General features: G+C 59.1%; 1 protein-coding gene and 1 long non-coding RNA gene across 4 annotated transcripts; one reads left to right on the top strand and one right to left on the bottom strand.

Annotated features, from left to right (window-relative positions):
• Positions 1-5,073: 5,073 nt before the first annotated feature.
• On the bottom strand, positions 5,074-13,175 carry UBE2Q1 (ubiquitin conjugating enzyme E2 Q1). Its single transcript, XM_039849817.1, has 14 exons — positions 13,052-13,175; positions 12,694-12,953; positions 10,528-10,632; positions 10,101-10,205; positions 9,509-9,559; positions 7,912-8,052; positions 7,596-7,680; positions 7,279-7,339; positions 6,997-7,087; positions 6,831-6,889; positions 6,681-6,729; positions 6,385-6,480; positions 5,969-6,035; positions 5,074-5,557 (listed from the first exon to the last, which is right to left on the bottom strand). The coding sequence occupies exons 1-14, from the start codon at positions 13,173-13,175 to the stop codon at positions 5,526-5,528; spliced, it is 1,326 nt and encodes a 441-aa protein (XP_039705751.1). The 3' UTR covers positions 5,074-5,525.
• Positions 13,176-13,183: 8 nt separating this feature from the next.
• LOC120592244 (uncharacterized) lies at positions 13,184-19,136 on the top strand. 3 transcript variants are annotated; one of them, XR_005650079.1, is made up of 5 exons: positions 13,184-14,349; positions 14,997-15,140; positions 15,281-15,359; positions 16,817-17,065; positions 18,811-19,136. It is a non-coding gene; the product is annotated as an uncharacterized LOC120592244 (long non-coding RNA). The 3 variants fall into 3 exon arrangements; XR_005650078.1 differs by having other exon boundaries at positions 13,184-15,140; XR_005650080.1 differs by lacking the exon at positions 16,817-17,065 and having other exon boundaries at positions 13,184-15,140.
• Positions 19,137-19,174: the final 38 nt, after the last annotated feature.

Here is a 19,174-nt window from a genome sequence, read left to right as displayed (position 1 = left end):
TAACAGCGGACACCATTCCTGATGCCAGGGGTGCCCAGATACCCTGTCTGACGTGAAGTGCCCCAGGATGAGCGGGGGCGGGTTTTCAAGGCGGCGGGTTTGGCTCGGTGGCCGCATGTGACCTGGGCGGTAGTCACTGTGTGTAGGGGGGTGGAGCTTGGCACAGCTGATCACAGGGACGAGTGATTCGTGTCCTGGCTGTGGATGGTCCCTACTGGCATCACGTGGAGGTTCCTGGAGCACCTGGCAGGCCCCCGCCCCGTGCCCCTAGGTGGTGGTGCTGCCTTGGCTCTGTGTGACGCATTTGTCCCCACCCTGCTCAGGGCCACTGCCGCCCTGCTGCCCCAGCCTGCCCTGCACTGTCCAGGACGGGGTTGGCCGAGCCGTCCGTCCACTCTCCCCCTTCCCTGGTTCCACTGCGCCCCTAGAGGCCCGTTCCTGGTGCTACTCCTGAGGGAATGCCCCGGAGACCCGAGCTGGCTGGCCACATCTGCAACATCGGCATGGAGGCGGGGCTGCTGGGGACCAGTGTCGTTCCTCAGACCCCGTTCTTCTGGGCCATGCACATCACGGAGGCTCGTGGGTGGCCCTCTTGGGCTCGCGGCCTTGTCACAGTGCCTTCCTGGGGTGTGCGTGGTGAGGCGCCAGTCACTGGTGGCATCCAGAGTGCCACATCTGACCCCAGGCTTCAGTCCTGTTCTCCCTCCCTCCCCGGACCTTTGGTTCCTTCGGGGCAGATAGCGGTGCTGGTGCAGCGGGCGACGTCTGCAGGGCCCAGCGTGCCGCGGTGCGGGCGCTGAGGCCGCGGTGTGCGTGTGGTCCCCAGGCCCCGCAGTGCAGGATGCAGGCGCTGTTCGCCGCCCCGGCCGGGCGGAGGAGTGCCAGTCCCACCTGTGTGGCTCTGCCGTGCGGCCGAGCTCCACCTGGGTGAGCCGGGCGGGCCTGGAACAGGATGGTGCCGGGGACCGCAGACAGAGCCTACCCACGCGCCTCCTGCCAGCTCTGTTCTTTCCTGCTGCCCCCTCTCTCGGCATCTCTATCGCTGCCCGACCCCAGGACGGGGAGTGGAGGCGTCTCTGCTGCCCTTGGCCTTGTCCTCCGAGCCCTCCCAGGTATGACCACCCTCCTTCCCTCCCTTTCTCCCTTCCTCCTCCAGGTGCTGGGTGGCGGACGGGGTGGACACCTAGGCTGTGGTCATGTTCATCAATTCTGGCCAGTCGGCCACCATTCCCGTGCGGGCCCTGCACCGCCTGGATGGTGACGACTTCTGGAGAGAGGCGAGGCATCCTTCTCCCCCTGCTGAGGACTTTGGGGACAGATCGACACCGTGCCTGTTTGCAGGGCCTCCGCGGCGGATGATGGGCAGCCGAGGCCCTCGGGGTGCCCTGCAGCCTCTCTCGGTTGGATCACACCCCAGTTTTTGGCATCTGCCCCCTGCAAAGCTGCCTCTTGAGTGTTAGTTTTCATACCTGGGCTCTGGGCACCCGGTGCCACCCAAGGCCAAGGCCGCCGGTGTGGGGAGCCTCCCACCCTGCTGCTTCCAGGGCCGCCCAGCGGTCACGCTTATGTACGAGTTCTGCTTAACAATGGTTGGAAAAGGATCCCGTGACAGAAGACGAAGATTTGCAAAGCCCCGGTGGGCACCGGCGCCCCGGCCGGGTCTCCCCACGTGCTGCTCCTGCAGACTCACACCTGCTGGGCCTCGGATTCGGCCTCGTGAAGCCGCCACCCCTTCTTTGCCGTGCCCTTTCTCAAGACGGGTTCGGTGAGCTGTGAAAGGGTGAAAGAATGCTTAGGGGGTTCAGGAGGAGAAGCAGAACTGAAGACAGAGACCCCCCCAAGCACCCCCCAAATGCAGGCAGGCTCAAGGCCTCCTGGGAGGCTGAGGGGACTGGTGTCCAGTGGTCATGGGCACCACCCAGAGGTCGTCTTGGGTCATTGCATGAGGAGGGCCCCTGCCGTCCAGCCTGGGAGTGACAGGCCCGCCCTGGCTCGCCTCGGGAGTCGCAGGCCAGCTGAGCCTGACCCCTGACGGGGCGTTGGGGGATGGCCCGGAGTGGAGCCCCCCGCCCTGCATAGCAGCTCCCAGGCTGTCAGAGGGGCCAGAGTGTCCAACCCAGATCCGGGGTGCACGCAGCTCCCCGGCGGACTTGGGGACAGCCCTGGGAGGTCAGGTGCATGGTGTTCAGCATCCTCCCTGCATGGATGAGAGCGGCAGGGACTCTGGTCTCATAGCAACCAAGTGGCGCCCTGGGCATGGAGCCTCGGTCTCCGCTGAGTGTGGCCGGCTTCCTGCACACGGAGCTGGCCCCAGGGTTTGGGGGCGGCAGGACAGCCGAGCTAGCGGAGTGAGGGCAGACCTCCTGACCCGCCTCGCCCGGGCCCAGTACATCGCAGTGGCAGCGTCCGCTTCCAGCCTCCGCTCCAGCCCAAATGCGCCAGCAGAATGGGGTGGACAGTCTTCTGTCCCAGAATCTCTCACGAGAGAACAGGAAATCCCAGGTCCCTGTAATTATTTTAACCACAACAGTGCCACCTCCTGCTCTCGCCTGCCCTGCTGGGCCCTCCCCCTCCCCTGCCCCGGCGTATCTGGTCTGGTCCTGGCGGCCCCAGGAGACTAGCAGGAACGCGTCCGCAGGGGCTGGAAGCAGCAGAGCTCATTCCCAAAGCCCTGGCCTGCACTTCCCTCCCTTGTCCCTCCTGCCAGACCCAGTGCCACCAGGGTTTTGTCCTGTTGTGTTTTGCAGGCATTTTGAGTTCATGTCAGGTGATCCATCGCATTCTCAGAGGGACAATCACTGGTGCTTTGAACTTGGAGGTAATGACCCCGTGTCTCACTGGGACATTCTCACTCCCCTCCCCTCCCGGGGTCTCAAGGGCAGGCCACCGCCAGGCCTGGGTCTGCAGATTTACAGGCATTAGAACAGCACTATGGAGGGTTGGTCAGGTGGACTGGCGAGGGCCTGGGGTCCCTCCCCCACGGGGCGGTCCCTCCCCCACGGGGCGGTCCCTTTCTCTTCGGGTCACACATCCTGAAGTTTGAGGAGTTCTAGTGGCGTGGTACCATCGGCACGGGCCCGCATCCTGAAGTTTGAGGAGTTCTAGTGGCGTGGTACCATCGGCACGGGCCCGCATCCTAAAGTTTGAGGAGTTCTAGTGGCGTGGTACCATCAGCACGGTCCCGCTCCTGTCTGGGGTCTGTGCCCTGCCCTCTCGTCTCCCGTTTGCTCTTGAGGCCTCGGGGCTGAAAAAGGCCACACTGGTGCCCAGTGTTGGTTTGATTCCCATTTGCTTTTATCCTAAGCTCGCGCCTCTCGGCAGAGAGCGAAGTCTCGATTTGTCTTGAACCAAATGTAGGAAGCTTCCACGAGGTGGAAAGCCTCTGGTGGCCGTGTGTTTCTTTCCTGTGTCTCCTTAGCACCCAGAGCATGATGTAAGTTGCCCTCACGGATGCCGGAGGATGGAGGGTGAGGCTTAGTCCTCCTGGCACGCCACTGTAGAGTCAGGTGGCGAGCCTCTGACCAATGAGCCATCACCGTGGTGAATAAACGTTGGCATGTTTCACGAATTTGAGGTGACGGATTCCTGCCTAGCCACCCCTACCCGGCCCTTCGCCGCCCGGCCCGGGGTGTAGACGCACACTGAGGGGTGGGCTATCGACCCAGCAGCTTGTTTCGTTTGTCTTTGCCTTCTTAGAGGAGTGAAGAAAACTGATTCGGGATGATACGGCTTTCTTTTATGATGTGTAACTTCTTTGGAACCCTAACTTAGGGTCATAAAAAGGGTGTTAGGTTGGACCAAAAAAGTGGGGGTGTGTACAGCTCACGGGAGCTGGTGCTTCCCTTTGTGCCAGGAAGGACATGGACCCCGTGGTTTCTTTAAATAATTTTATTAGAGCCAAACTATTTAAATAATTTTATTCGTTTCATCCTTTGGTAGATGAGAAAAATACATTACAAAATACATTGCACAGAGGACACAGCTCACAGGACCCATTACTGACAACGCAGCCTACATTTCAGCCTGGGCCACAGGAACCAGGTTTCAGCTCTGCCGACGTTTGCCCTTTGGGTCCCGCTTTGTGGAACCCTCGGTGTCCGTTGGCACCCCGTTATCGCGTGGGCGTGGGCAGAGTTAGAGCAGTGTTGGGGGGCCTCCGTCACCTGAAGTGGCGAGACGTTAACCCGCAAGGGAACGGGGTTGACCCGTTAGAATGATGCGCACACGAGCCCTCTCCCGCTCCGTGAGTCCTTTCTAAGACGAGCGTCTCCACCGGCCGCCCCTGGCCCGGCACTGAACTCATCGTCATCGTCCAGTCTGCAGGCACAGTCTGTCCTAAGAGGCTGCGTCAGCCCCGAAGCGAGCTTACCGATGGCGGGGGCAGCAGGTGCCGTACGCGGACTTCATGCCCGTACCTCGAAACAGCGTGTACAGACGACACAGCGCCGTGGGTCCAGCTTGGCAGACCCTCCCCCTCCCGGCCAGTTCCCAGAGCTTGGGGTGAAGACACGGGTGCATACAACCCCCTCCACAGGACCCCCCCATAAGGGAACGGCTTGAAGGAATCCACAGTTCTCTGAACAGCTTTGCTCAGAGCTGTGCCCTTGTCCTCTGACGGGACCGTGTGACGCAAGGGAGGGGTGAGCGAAGGCGCTACCTGCGAACACCCTCAGTGCGCCCCAGGCCGCCTCCGGGAGGGAGGGGGGCTGGCCGACAGCGCAGCTGGCCCGGGAACGCTGCGGGCGTCCTGGAGACCCCGTCCCCACTCCGTTCACGCAGCAGCAGTGCTGTGGGCCGGTCTGTGACGCCGCCTCCTCCGTTCCTTAGAAGAGCAAAGCAGTCCTGAGAATGACGGGCACCATCCGGCTGGCCGGGCTCTGCCCTCCGAAGGGCACCGGTGGCTCCGGGGTCTTCGGAGACCTGCAGGTGGCCGGGCAGGGGCTTCGCCCACTCTTCTCTGGCTGTAGCAGCTGAGCCGCCTCTCACCTCTACCAGGGTACCCCTCCCCCACTGCCCAAGTCATTCGGGGGAGGGGCGGGAGGTGGGAAGAAGAACAGAGTCAAGACCAGCCTCTTCAAATTAACAAACTGTAATTGTTTTCCCAAAGATACATTTTTTCCATACACATCCATCATACACTGTAACCAAAAAAAGCAGTGTACATGAAATAAGAGAAAATAAATTAAAAATCCATAGCATAGGTAAGGAGGCTCTAGTCTGGAGCACAGCTGAGTTTCCAGCAATATAAGGAGGCTCGAAAGTTTCTCTTATAAGAATGCCTGCTAGCGAGGGTTCCAGCCAGGTGGTTGGTTGGTCTGTTAAGTCAGTCTTGAGTACTTGGAAACAGTTGTGTTGGTTTTTTCCTTAGCGTTTAGAATAGCCATCACTGTCCTGCAATAGGCAGAGCTATCACGTCCAGGAAAAACGAGGGAGGGAACCACAGAGGCGGCGTGAGATCCAAATACAGCATTCAAAGGTAATTGGTCCAGTGGTGCCTGGGGAGGTGGGGGGGCGACACTCCGGGGTTAGCCATCTTCCTTCGGGGGTGTGTACCAGCCTGCGGAGAGACCCAAGAGGACAGTGAGGTGGAGGCTGACGCCCCCTCCCAGCCCTGACCACGGACGTCACCAGGGTTACAAGAAAGGTCCCAGGAAGAGCTTCCGGGGCCCGGAGAGCAGGTGGGCAGGCAGCCGAGCACCTGCCTACGGGAGATGAGGAGGAGGCGACGTGCCCAGCCTGACGTGGCAGAAGGGGGAGACAGGCTTTGTCACAGTGGTGGGGAGAGGGGCAGCGCCACGTCTACAGGTGGCGCAAGCGCCATTGCTTTCTGGGAGAAGGGGCTGTGGACGGAGCTGCCTCCAGCCCTGCCCTTGGGGACACGGGTGGTGCTGGGCCGACGGGCACGGACGGCAAAAGCAAGGCTGCTGGCCGTTCGGCTGGGAGAACCTCGGGCCGGCTCCAGTCTCACCGTTTTTTTCGTGGATCTGCACCAAGGACTTGTAGGACTGCTGTGCTCTTGTCAGACTGTATTGAGACTGGGGAGAGGAAGCCACCAAGTCAGGCCATGGCCGGCGGTGGCCTCACCGTCCCTTACCTGCCGCCCAGACCCCCAGGAGTCCGGGCTCCCAACCCGGTGCTGCCCGCATTCGAAGTGCGTCCCGCTGGCCATCCCTCGGGGGCAGTTCCGCAGCCTTCCCTTCCCAGACCTGGGCCCTCCCCAGACCCAGCATGCCCTCAGGCAGGGCCCTGCCCCCGTTCCCGCCGTGGGTGTCCCAGGCCCGCTTGTCCGATGCCGCCAGCCCAGCGGCCTCGTCCCCTCGTCTCAGAAAGAAGGCAGCCTTGGTCGGCTCGTGGCCCAAGCTGCATCTGGCCCCGGCTGCTCACTTTGTTGGCTCCGAACTGCACCCGTGCCTTCCCCTTCACCAGCGTGGCACTGATCTGCATAATCACCGACTCTATCGAGTAGGCGCTGCTCCAGCCCTGGGAAGTGGGGACAAAGCAGTCAGCAGAGTCCCCGGGAACGGAACACCTGCTCTCCGGTGAGGAGCTGCACCTGGAAGGCCCTGGCCCTCACCCCCAGAGCGGTCAGGTCAGCAGGTGCAGGCCCTGCCCACGCCCGACCCGCAGGGTGTGCGTGGTGAAGCCCGCTGAGCCCGGCCCAGAGCCAGAGACGGGCTCACCTGTTTGGTGAGGAGTTCCATGCAGATGGCACCTCCGCCCAGGACATACCTGCGGGATGAGAGTTAGTCAGCTGTGCCTGGCCCAAGCTCCATGCCCCTCCCGCACCCCCAGTCACAGCAGCTGCCCTCTGCCCTTGCGGAGCCACTCACCCTCCGGACAGGACCGGAGACACGACCCTGACAAATGGTGGGTCAAAGGGAAAGTTGTCCTGAGAGAGAGACAGAGGCAGCGGTCAGGGCGGGAGGTCGGTGTCCTCCAGGGACTGGCAGGCGGGGGAGGCCTGGGCCGAGGGGGCCGGGACGGGGCCAGGCTCACCTTGAAGGAGAAGTTGAGGAGGATGAAGTCGGCGCCCTCCTTCTCCTTGAGGGTCTGGAGATCGCTGTGCAAAGCGCTGTCCTGGTCGACCCTAGGGAGCGAGTCGGGGCTCAGGCCCCTGGTCCCAGCTCGGGAGCCTCGGCTGGCCCCCGGCCCGCAGCAGAGGGACAAACCACTGCCCACGCCCGCTCCCCGCTCCTGGACTGCCCTGGACGTTCCCAGCACACTGGCTCCGCCTACACTCCACCTCAACTTCCTGTCCGATCCCAGAGTCCCACTCACTTGAGGAGTTTGACATTCCAGTCATACAGACTGTCATTCACCAGTTCCACTGCATAGTTTCCTGGAAAGCGGGAAGAACACGGGCTGAGTCATGAGGATGGTCCAGGTGGGGAGCGCTGCCTCCCCAGGCCGGGAGAAAAAGTCACCAAGGCTCCAATGGACAGGTGCCAGTCTAGGCCACTGGCCCGGGGAAGGCCCCTCCTGGCCTGACAAGTTCATAGACAGTCATGCGTCCCAAAGCTGCTGGATCCCTGGCCCCTACCGGACCCTCGTCTGTGACAGGCGCGTGCTCGGGCCCCGCCCGGAGGCACACTCACCGCCTTTGAAGCTCTGTGACCGGTAGATGTCCCTGAGCTCCTTCATCAGCCGGTCAGTGGCCTGCACCGAGCCAGACACCGCCCCCTGCGAGCAGGCGGGGAAGACGGAAACGTGTCACCGGCCCGGGGCTTGGGAACACGCGTTCCAGACCTTAGGGGCAGGCTGGCGGCTTGCTCGAGATTTGGGCAAGGCTTAGGCACGCCCATAACCCATCCAAAAAGGGGTCCGCCCCCCAGACGGACACGCGATGGCCTGCCACCTCCCAGCCGGGGCCCTCCGACCCCTCAGCTCAGCCTCTCCCTATAAGGTACGTACATTTAAGTAATCTTGCCTCTGGTTCTTTTTAATTTTCTCTAGTATGGCCAAGTTTTCTTTTCCGATGCCATCGTCTTCAGATTTCTTGCCCTCGGCTGGCTCTTCCTCTTTCATTTCATAGTGATCTAGGTCTTCTGTGTCCTGGTGGGGGGAGGGCAGAGGAGGAAAGAAACCAACACAGGCTGTGGAGGGGCCGTCGCCACCCGAGTCCCACTTGGCAAGTTAAGGAGCGGTTGAGTCTCTAGCAGCTAAGGCGCTGAGCGCCCTTTCTGTGTCTGGAACGGCTCCCACCCCGTGGCCTCCAATCTCAAGGACAAGGCACAATGTGCCTCCCAGTCTGCTCGCCCGCAGCAGTGCTATGTCAGGACCCAGGGAAAGCCGGCAGGGACTGGCCCTCCTGCTTCCCAGACCGACCCTGCTCCAGCCATCCTGAAAATCTCCCTTAGCAGCAGAAACGCTTAATTCCTAGAATGACTTTGGCCTGACACTAACTCGAAGCTCATGTTTCACCCGGTGACTGCTGTACTGGGAGTCCTCAGGCCCCAGTCTAAGGGATAAACTGGACCAGAGTCTCCTGCCCTCCAGCCCAGGGCCTGAGCCACGGACACAAAGGCGAGGAAGGGGATCCAGACGGGACATGTCAAGATGGGGGGGTCTCCTGCTCTAAGTGACCGAGCAGCTCGCTGTGCGTGGGGGAGGAGCCCCACTCAGATCGGCTCCGGCAGACCTGGAGGCGTGGCCCAGTGGGCTCCCCACTGTCTAAGCGAAGTAAGTTCACGTCAGCAGTCCTGCACGTGTCTTAAGACCCTAACAAAGTCACAGGAGTTGCAGACAAGGCAAGGAAACAAGGCCACCAGAGTGACCCGCGGTAACACCAACCTAGTTACTACAGTGGCTGCCGCCGTCCACCGAATGCCCGTGCTGGGTGGGGTGCGTACAGATGCAGCGCACACAGGCTCATCTAAGGCCCAGCCACCCCACTGTTACCAGCACTCCCATCTCACAGATGAGGAAGCTGAGGTCTAGGGAGGTTAATTCTCACGCCCAAAGTCATACGACTCTTAGCAGAGATGAAAAGTGAGTCAAATTCTGTTTGGCTCTGAAACGCGAGATCTTAATTGCTATATTATATTCTGCAAAAATACCTGTTTTTTAGAGAGCGTATCAGATAAAATCTAGCACTCACCACGTACTACATGAAGCATTTCACATGCAATGCCTCATTTAGCCAACCCCACTTAGAAGATGTCATAACCCTGTTTTATCAAAAAGGAACATGTAGCTTAGTGAGATCTGGTGAAGCTCCCAACTGAGACAGCTCGCGGATGCGGTGCAGCGCGGGTCTGACCGCAGGGCGTGTGGGGTCCACCGGCCGCCACCTGGCACAGCGAGCGGGCCTGCACTTCGCCGTCCCCAGGGCCTGGGTGTGGGCGCCCTGCCTCTTCTAGTGCCCGGCGGCTCCCCCGGGTCAGTGAGTCTTTCTCCCTTTGGCACCTTCCTCTCCCCAGTTCTAAACTGCAGCTCTGCGCGCTGCGGGTGCTCAGTGCCGCCGCCTGCAAGAGCTTCCCGCCAGTGCCACCCTGGGTGGCAAGCCTACCTCAGGCATCTCCTCATCTTCATCTTCTGAAGACACGTCTTCCTGTGTGCACTGCAGTGGGAGAGGGGAGAGGGGAGATCAGAGCCCCGAGGCGTCCTAGGACGCAGCCTGCGACCTGCTCCCCGCAGCCTCCAGGGCTGGAGGCCGTGTGCCTGCCCGTAACACTGGCAGCTTCTCCCCTAGTCCGGTCTGCGTGGACGTGGCAGCCCGGGAATGACTTCGCCACCAGCCCCATACTCTCCTGCCATGCGCCAAAGCACAAAAGAGAAGCAAAGTGGCTGTTTGTCTCCCACTTCAGGATTCCCAGACTAAGTCCCCCAAGAATCCCTCCTTCACTCAGTTGTCACTAGACTGACAGCGCCTTCTTGGCTCCTAAAGGGGAACTTGAGGCCCCAATGGCCACCACTGCTACGGTCAGAGGCCCCTCCTCTCTACCTGAGGGGCCCTGCCCAGGAGAGGATTCTGACAGGGCTGGGGCGACTCCGGGCCCCATGTGGCTAGATCCTATCTGGAAGAGAAAAGAGGCCGAGCGTCCGGACAGGCGCGCGTGGGGCGGGGAGGACCTGCGTGGGCCGGGCCACCCGCCGCTCACCTGCTCCGCGGGCAGGGGCTGGTCCAGCATCTCTACGTCCGGGTGCTGCGGGAGGTTATAGAGCTTACAGAGGTCCGAGATGATCCTCTTCAGGTGCTGCAGCAGCTGCGGGGGGGCCACAGGGGCGTCACTGCCCCGTCCCAGCCGGACAGGTGCGCTGGAGAGCCCTCAGCTCAGACCCCGAAGTGGTGCCCTGCTCTCTAAGCCCCGGACCCCGCGGCCGGGGGAGCGGGCTTACGGCCCGGCCCGGGACTGGTGCGGGGCCCTCGCTCTGGCTTTGGTAAGCGAGTTTCCCGAGAAGTCTGCCCCAAAGGTTCAGCCCAGTGCACCACCCACTTTCCAGACGCAGCTCCCTCTCGCGGACAGTCTTCAAGACATGGGCCTCGGGGGAAGAGAGCGCACCCCACGCCGACACCCGGCCCCTCACCAGAGTATTCCCTTTCTTTATGTCCACCAGCCTCTCCAAGACAGCAGCCAAGTTAGGGTCATCGGACTCCACCGACCAGATTGGGGGCACAGCAGGGTACGACTCCTGAGGGGAAAAGACAGGGCGAGCGGTCAAGGTGGGCGGCTCCGGGGAGAGCTGGACTTCGCCGGCCCTCTGCTCCTGCGCCGGCAGCCCCCGCACGCGCGCAGAGGCCCAGCTCGGTGGCCTGTGTCTCACCCAGGCAGGCTCCGGACTCGAGGTCCTCCCGCCCCCAGCGCTGTCCTCCAACCCCACTCCATCAGCCGAGGGAGGACTCCCCTCAGCAGCCACACTGCCGCGGGGAGAGCAGACCAGGCCGCTGCCTTTCAGCTGGGGAAGGGAGGGTCGCAACGAGGCTGTACCTCCAGAACCTCAAGTGCAGGGGCAGCAGGAGCAAGTGCCGTACCCCGCTCCCGACGGAACCCCTCAGAGGCCAAGTCTCCCCACCGCTCCCTTGGGAGCCTGCCACCCTCTCTGTCCAGGCGTAGGCTGCAGGGCTCCACATAGCAGGCTGGGAGAAAGAAGCCCACGCTGCTCGCATTCCCAGCATTCCTGAGCCCCGGTGCCAAAGGCGGCCTGACCAGACTCCCCCTCTGCCCAAAGCAAGGGGCCAGTGCGGACCGAGCCCCCCTTACAGCGGCCAGAGTCTGCCTGAAGCTTCTACACTCTCCTCCTGCCAGAGACAGACAGGGGACAGCCTCTGGCAACTGCAAGGGCAGCAAGAAGGGGGCAAACCTACCCTCAAGGAACAAGCAACTTAACTCGGAACAAAATCAACCCCTGCGGTTCCCCCGCACGCCAGGGACATCGCCCACGTCCACGGGGGTCTGAGCTCTGCTCCGGCCCTGACCCTCCGTGCCAGAGAACAAACGCTCGAGCCGCTCAGGTCTCCCCGCCGGCCACACCCAGTCCTCCCGTCTCTACTTTACTTTAGTAGGAAAAAAGGTGGCTGGGGAAATGGGAGAAGAGAGAGATGGGACGCGTGAGTTTCGGTGGGGCAGCATCCAACCCAAGCTGAGGCTCGCTCACCAAACCTTGACCTGGTTTGATGGAGGAAAGGGCGAGACGGGAACCACGGAAACCGAATCCAGGCCCCAAAGTACCACGCGATTCACAGGTCTGGCTTTCCCCAGACTGTTCCCATTTGCCGTCCCCCTGCCAGGATAGAGTACCGTCCCTTAGCTCCCTAACCAGTGCTCCGGGCAGAGAGGACACTATCACAGCAGGTAGTAGCAGCCACTATAAAAGCTACCCCACACAGGACCAGACATTCCCGGGTGATCAGAGGCCAACCCTCTCCAGGGGACGTGTGAGGGCGGACCGGGCAGGCGACATGTAAAGGTCTCCCAGTCCAGCGAGGCTGGGATGGAATGATGTCCACAGGGGTGAGAGAGAACTGTCACTGCTCCGAAAGAGAGAGCCCTCAAACACCACCGCCATTACCGGGAAAGGCAACAAACAACCCAGGACAACTGGCGACTCAGAGGGAACAGGAGGGGAGTGGCAGACCTAGGACCAGCTGGGGTAGAAGGAGAGTTACAGGTTACACCAGAATAAAGGGGAGTCCACAGGAGAGGAAGACGGGGTCAGGGCACTGCCACCCGCCCCTTGGCAAAATTCAGAGAGCAGAGAAGGGCCGCATTAGAGGTGCCTGGGCGGGGATCCCACAGGTGGCAACGTCCTAAGTCAAAGGTACTACTACTGAGCACGGGGCAGCACGGAAACGTGCCGAGGTCCCAGCCAAGTCCTTCCAGCTGGGACGGGACAGAGGCCTGGCACCTTGGCACGAGCCAGGGGAAGGAAAGGGCGCTCCGAGGTGGGAAGGTAAAGTCGTGGAGTGGCCAAAACGAGCCCAAGTCCCGAACCCTGGGATGTAGGTGGGACGGTGGCAAGGGGCAGCGGAGGCGCCATATGTCGGGGTGTCCCTCGCTATGAAGGCTCGATGGCAGAGATTCTGGGTGCTGGGCAGAACCCCCAGCCCCAGAAACAAGTGTAACCGGCAGAGAAGGGGCCGAGCCTCGGAAGCGGACTCGGCCTCCCAGGTCTTCCGAGACCAGAGAGCGGTGTGGGGGGACCCCGAGTCCCTGACAAGGGGCCCCGGAGAGGCGGACGCGAGGGGCTCCTCACCGTGATGTTGCAGTGGATGCGGACGGGATCCCCGGGCACCGACCCCCGAGCGGGGAGATGCGGTCCGGGCGCGGCCCCCGCCCCGGCCCCGCCAGCCCCGGCCAGCAGGAACTCGCAGCTCAGCTCGTCCAGGCAGGCGCTGGCAATGCGGAAGCGCTCGTGGCCGCGGTGGAAGATGGACTCGAGCAGCTTCAGCTCCCGCCTCAGGCAGGGCCCCGGCCCCGGGCCCCCAGGCCGCCCCAGCCCCCCGGCGCCGCCCCCTGTTTAAAACTGCTTTGTTTGTTTTAAGCAGCATAGGCGCGACAGCAAATTATCGTAACCAGTTCTACGGAACCCGGCCGGGCCGGGGTGTATCGACCTCCGCTCGGGCTCCGCCATATGCGCCGCCGCCGCCGCCGCGCCTTGCGGGTCGCGCCTGGTCCCCCTTGCCCAGCCAGATGGCGCCGCCGCCACCTCCGGGACAGGAGACCCCCCCCCTCCATCGCCGGCCCCCCCAGCCGCCGGAAGCCGCGCGCCCCTCCTCCTCCTCGGCGGCCCCGCCTCCGGCCCCTCACGTGACCTCCCCACTCCGGCCTCCTCCACGTGATCGCTCCTTCTTTCCCGCCCCCTTGTTCTCGACTGCCACCCTCCACATGTGACCCGGGGCTTCGGGCTCGCCGCTTTCAGCGCCTCCGTGCGTGTTTACGTACGGCGTGCGTGCGTGCGCGCGTCGGCTCGCGCCGGCGCTCCCCTCTCACGTGACCCGGCGCCGCGTGCTCCCAGGGGCTCCCTGCGCGGGACCCTGTTGCGTGCGCTGGGTCGGCTTCCCCGCCTCCCCGCCGCGGCGAGCGTGCCGGGCGCTCGGTGGGCAGCGCAGGAAGGGGGAGAGCTGCGGTCGCCACTGCGTCGTCTTTACCCCGCGTCCCCGCGCTGGTCCCCGACCCCGTGTCTCCGTGGGGGTGGGCATGCTCCGTTGCCGCACTGAATGAGGGGCGTGCGGTTGGGGAAGGAGCCGAGGCCCCGGCCGCAAGAGGCGTGGATTCTCGTCCCGGCCCTGCCGCTAGTTCGTTGTATGACCTTGGGTTAACCACCTGTCCGCAGTTTCCTCATCTGTCCAATGACTCTCTGATGCGGGTAATGCCTGCTTTGCCTACTCCCAAGGATTCGATGCGAGGACACCATGCAGTGCCCTGTGATTGATAAATAGATCGCTGATCCCTTATGCGTGGAGGGTAGTCGGTAGCTGACCTTTTGCGCTTATCAGACCCCAGAGGTCTGGACGAGGCTGGAGAAGGGGCGTCCTGGGCTTCCTCTGCAGGGTCACGGAGGGAGGGCATCGCTAGTCTGAATCATTAGCCTGGCAGTGGAATGCAAGGGGACAGTCTCGGGCGGACCACGTTCACCGTATCGAGCCTAACCGGCCAACACCTTGTCGCAGTGGTCTTGACAGTTGCCAGAGAAGGCGGCAGTGCCTCCGGGTCCTCACTAGGTGGCACTATCGCAAAGGACAAAGCCGGTTGCAGAGACCAGGAGCTGGCGTTTCTCTGCCAAGGGCAGGCGTTAGCCTGTAGTAGGGCCGGGTGAACTTGGCAGAGCCGACTCAGCGCTCTCATGGTCCTTACGTTCTAGTGCAAAGAGTCAGATGCTAGACGAATGAATGGCCAGAAGATCGGACTGGTAAGTAGATACAAGAAATTAAAGTAGGGCCACATGGGGGCCAGCCCGTGGGGGTTACTTTTAAGTCCAGGAGTCAGGGGAGGTCTCCTTAGAGAGGCGGTGTTTGAGCTATCCGATGAAGAGAAGGCAGGCCTGAAAGGGCCTGGGAGAGAGCATTCCAGCAGAGAGCAGCAAACTCAGAGAACCCAAGTGAGACTGAAGGTGGCACCGTCTAGAAGAAGGAAACTAACAATGGACTGGCTGAGAGCATGGACTTTAAACCCCGGCTCTGCCAGCTGTTAATGGTGTGACTTAGCCTGTGTGTACTTCAGTTTCTGCATCTGTAACGTGGAGATCATAATAGTACCCACCTCATAAGGCTGTTGGGAGGATTAAGTGCACATAGTAAGTAAACTTGGCTTTTAAAAAACAGGGGTCAGCATACCTTGAGTCTAGTGAAAGGAAGGGTAGGAGTGAGGCCAGTGAAGAAAGCAGGGACTGGATTATGGAGACCACAGTAAGTTGTTTGGGTTTTATTCAAAGTACAGTGGGAAAACATTGAAAGATTTGAAGCTACGAGTGGCATGATCTGATCTTAAACTTTAAAAGATCATTCCAGCTACTGTATACAAAATGGATGGTAGGCATTTTTTTTTTTCCTTCCAAAGGTCATGTGTTATCGGAGTGAGCAGATATGTTTGTCAGGGGCAGAGTGAGCAACCTTTTCCTTTGACTCGCTCCCAGAAGCATAGCATTCTTGTCATCGGCTCAACAGATACATCCTGAGCACTTGCACTTTGCCAGGAACTGAGGTGGGCACTGGGGATGCAGAGACAAATAAGATACGGTCCCTGTGGTGGGTACCTGGCCTCATTCCTGCACAAAGAAGGGGCTCCTTACATGGCAGCTGCTACTCTATCATTTTTGTTGTATTGCTTATTCCTGCCCTCAGGAGCACACGGTAATGGATGAACCGGAGCCGGATATAATCAACTGTAATACAGTGCTACGGACAATAAGGGTTGAGAAAGGTAAGGGCCTGGAAGGGTGAAATTAGGATTAATCCCAAGAAAGAATGTGAAAGTAGAAGTTACTTAGATGGAAGTGGGGTGACAGTCTGAAAGATCTCGGCCCTGGAGTAGAAAGAGGTTGAGAAAAAAGGCCTTAAGACAAAGGAGGAATGATTTAGAACTGGCTGAGAGCATGGACTCAGCCTAGAAGATTGTGGAGATACCGACCACTTTAGCCTGAGGCCCCAGGGTGAGCCTGACAGTGTCACTCTTTCTGGAGGTCAATTTAGCAACACGTAATTAAATAATCAGAAACTTTAAAACCTCCGACCCAGCAATTTCACTTGGAAATTATTAAAGGTATGTACAAAACATACCCACAACGGAATACTGTGCAACTGTTAAAAATAGTCATCAAGGAGTACTTACTGATATTTAGATGTTTGAGAAATAGTAAATGAAAAGGGAAGGTTACAAAGCTATATTACAGCGCGCTCCTTTTTAAAAAGTAAAATTATGCGATTCAGTTACGTACCCAGCAGAAATGCATATGTTTGTATGCCAAAACATGAATAAGAATGTTCATAGAAATATTTTTGATAGTCAAAGTAGGAAACAATGCAAATAAGTGATGGTATGTTCATAGAATGGAATACCCTCCAGCAGTGAAGATGAATAAACCACAACTACATTCAGCCATGTCCGTGATTCTTACTACCGGAACGTTTTAAAAAAATGCACACAAAAGATCATGATTCCATTGATATGAATTCATCAGGCAAAGTTAATCTGTGCTGTGGGAAGCCAGAATAGTGATTCCTTTTTCTTAGTCATTTTTTTTTAATCGTGAGAAAATACGAACAACACAAAATGTACCATTTTAACCATTTTAAAGTGAACAATTCAGTATATTCGCAGTGTTGTGCGCCCATGATCTTTCTCTAGTTCAAGAACTTGAAGCAGTACCCAGTGAGCAGTCACTCCCTTTCCTCCCGGCCCTCACCACGTTGTTTTTGAAGAGGAGGGAATAATGACTTGGGCGGGGCGGTCGGGGGGACCTAATGAGGACTCCCGGATATTAGTAGTAGTCTGTTTTTTAAAATCCAGGTGGGAATTATATGGCTGTGTTCATGTTGTGAGAATTTTATCTAGCTGCACACTTATAATTTATATAATTTTTGTATGTATATCTAAGTGCCATTTGGAGATAAATTGATCGTAATGCCTTTCGAGAGAAAATGTTCCTTACCGCCAGAGGCAAAGAGAGTGGCACTAAACTGCCTGGTCCCTATTTTGCCTCAGGGCTGATACTTCTGCGTCTGTCATCACTCTGTGCGGTCCTAGACCTGGCCTCTCTCTCTGGCTGACCTTCTTCCTGGAGGATGTGGAAGGGGCACGTGTGGGAGACACAGGGGAGAGAGGGGGTTCCATCTCTCCTTGGCCACTGGGTGGTGCTGAGAGGACTCGCTCCCTGCCAGGCTGGAATTAATCTTGAAGTAAAAGCTGGGGAATTTGAAAAGAGAAGGTAGAGGCCAAGGTGAGCAGGCTGCCTGGACCGGCCTGACGGGAGCACCAGGGAGCAACCACGGGCCTCGAGCGAGCAAACGATGCTCAGCTCTGTCAAACTAGAGCCAAGCCACCACTTCAGGGAGACGTTGTCAGGAAAGAAGACTCCTTCAATCACTCAGCCTCCACCAAAAGAGGAAAGCACTAAGTGTTGCCTACACGTAAGGCTCCCTGTCCCTCTCAGGTATCCGAAATGCCTTCAAGCCCCCCTTGTCTCGCTGGCTTTCTCATCTTTAAATCTCACGTTTTCACCTCCATCCCCTCTAGGCGCTCAGGCACTATTAACCTCGCCCTCCTCTGTGCTTCACAGCACCTCATTTCTATCCTAAGCAGCCACGGCTCTGTGTAACGTCTTGGCCGCCAAACCGCGATCTCCTTTATAGCTGGTACTAGGTCTTTCTGATCACCGCACCCTCAACACCTTTGCAGTACATACTGACAGATGTGGGTGTTCTTCTTACCTTGGTCCTTTCCCTGCGTGGCATGACCGCACGCATTCTTTGCCCGTTCCGCAGGCTTTTATTCTCCATTCCTTTCTGGGTTTCAGGATTTCTTTAATTCTTCCGATATTATCACAGCTTCACGCGTGCACACGCCCTGGGGCTTGCGGTGCAGACTCATGCCCCCCCCCCACATGCTGGAGGGGCCTGTCGTCATCCCACATCCTCCCTGGTCCTCATCTTCTGGCACTCGTCCTGCTCTTCCTCGCAGTTCCAGGAACTGAGGACAATGCTACCTCAGCGGCTCTTAGCTGAGCCTTTAGAGAGGAATTTCCGCCTACACGTTAAAGGCTGTCAGTCCTGTACTAGCCGTTTTCCTTATTTGTGAGCTCTCGTGATGTGCCAGGCGCTGTGTTGGTTCATGATCTAGTGGGAGAGGCAGCCGTAGCCCTAGGCCGATTCCTGGGACATCCTCTGGGAATACGGCAGGGTACCTGGCCTGGCCCTTGGTCAGGAATAGCTTCCTTGAGGAACTGATATTGCTGCCAGATGTTCAAAGTTAAGTAGAAGGTGGTTGAGGGTAACAAAATGAGTAACAAAAGAGCCAATGGGGTTACATGTTTAAAAGGCCCCGAAGTATGGAGGACGGGAGGGGACGGAGCGGTCATGGGTCTTAAAGACATTGCCAGTAGCTGGCGTGGAACTGGCGGTGGTGGCCCCGATGACATTGAAGAAATAGGCGGAGATGGAATAAGACAGAGCCTTGATGTGTGATGTGGCTGCTGCAGGCAGCAATCTTTTGGTTGAAAGTGACAGGATCCACCTAAGAAAAAAAGAAGCCTTTATTGGTTCAGAAGCTAAAAGTTCAGGGCTTTCAAGATCAAAGATGTCATTGAATTTTGACACCTCTGTGTGTGTGTGTCTCTCATCTTCGCTGTCCTTTGTGTGAGCTTAATTCTTGGGCTGGCCTCTGTGAAATGGTCCTCTGATCCCCTTTGTCACACAGAAGCCAAAGACTGGAGTGGAAGGGCGCGGGGGCGAGGGAGACTGACGGATAAGAGCCACTTGTGCTCGTCTCTTCAAGACCTTCGAGATTACCTTCTGTTCAGGCTGTGTCCAGAAGTCCCCTTGGGCCCCTTGGGGGAGGACAGGAAGCTTGGCCTTTGAGGGAGTTAATGGAGTGGACAGGTGAGGGGATCCTCTTCCTAGCCTCCAAGTCTATTTTCTTAAAATAGCAAACACACGGCGCCCCCTTGCCCCTTCTCTAAGGGCGTTTTCTCTGCCGCGTCCTCAGCCTTCCAGGAGGCAGGATGGTTTAGGTTCGTTAAGAGAAAAAAAGGACAGTGGGGCCCCAGAAACTCCTCCCGACCTCCGCGCCTTCATTCTGGCCGTCCCTCTGTCCCTCTGTGCTAAGCGGGTCCTGACCTATTTGTCTTGTCGCCTTGTTTCTGCCCGCCCCTTCTCAGACAACCTCTAGGTTCTGACCCAGCTTTGGGGCTTTAGCACCCCTCCACCGCCCCGTGAACCACCCTCCTTTCGCGTCGCATAAGCGGGACCAGCAGAAGAATATCTCACCCAAAGACCCCTTTTTTCTGGGACCCAGCGCTTCCGCCTCCGGGGCGGAGACTCCTCCCCCTCACCGTCGCCGGTCGTATTCCCTGGAAGACAGGCGGAAAAGCCTCCGCCGCTCCGACCAGGATAAGCGAGAAGCGGCTTCCTTTCCGCAGCGCGCTGCTTGAGCCCCAGAACCGCCGCGGCTCCGGCTCCGCAACATCGAAGACCGCGACCACCACCGGCCCCGGGTCCAAGCCCGGCGCGGGCGGCGCGCGC

This window comes from Pteropus medius, unplaced genomic scaffold (genome assembly GCF_902729225.1).
Source record: "Pteropus medius unplaced genomic scaffold, Ma_sr-lr_union100, whole genome shotgun sequence".
Classification (NCBI taxonomy): domain Eukaryota; kingdom Metazoa; phylum Chordata; class Mammalia; order Chiroptera; family Pteropodidae; genus Pteropus; species Pteropus medius.
Note: the sequence above shows the minus strand (reverse complement) of the source record. Positions and strands in the feature narration are given on the sequence as shown.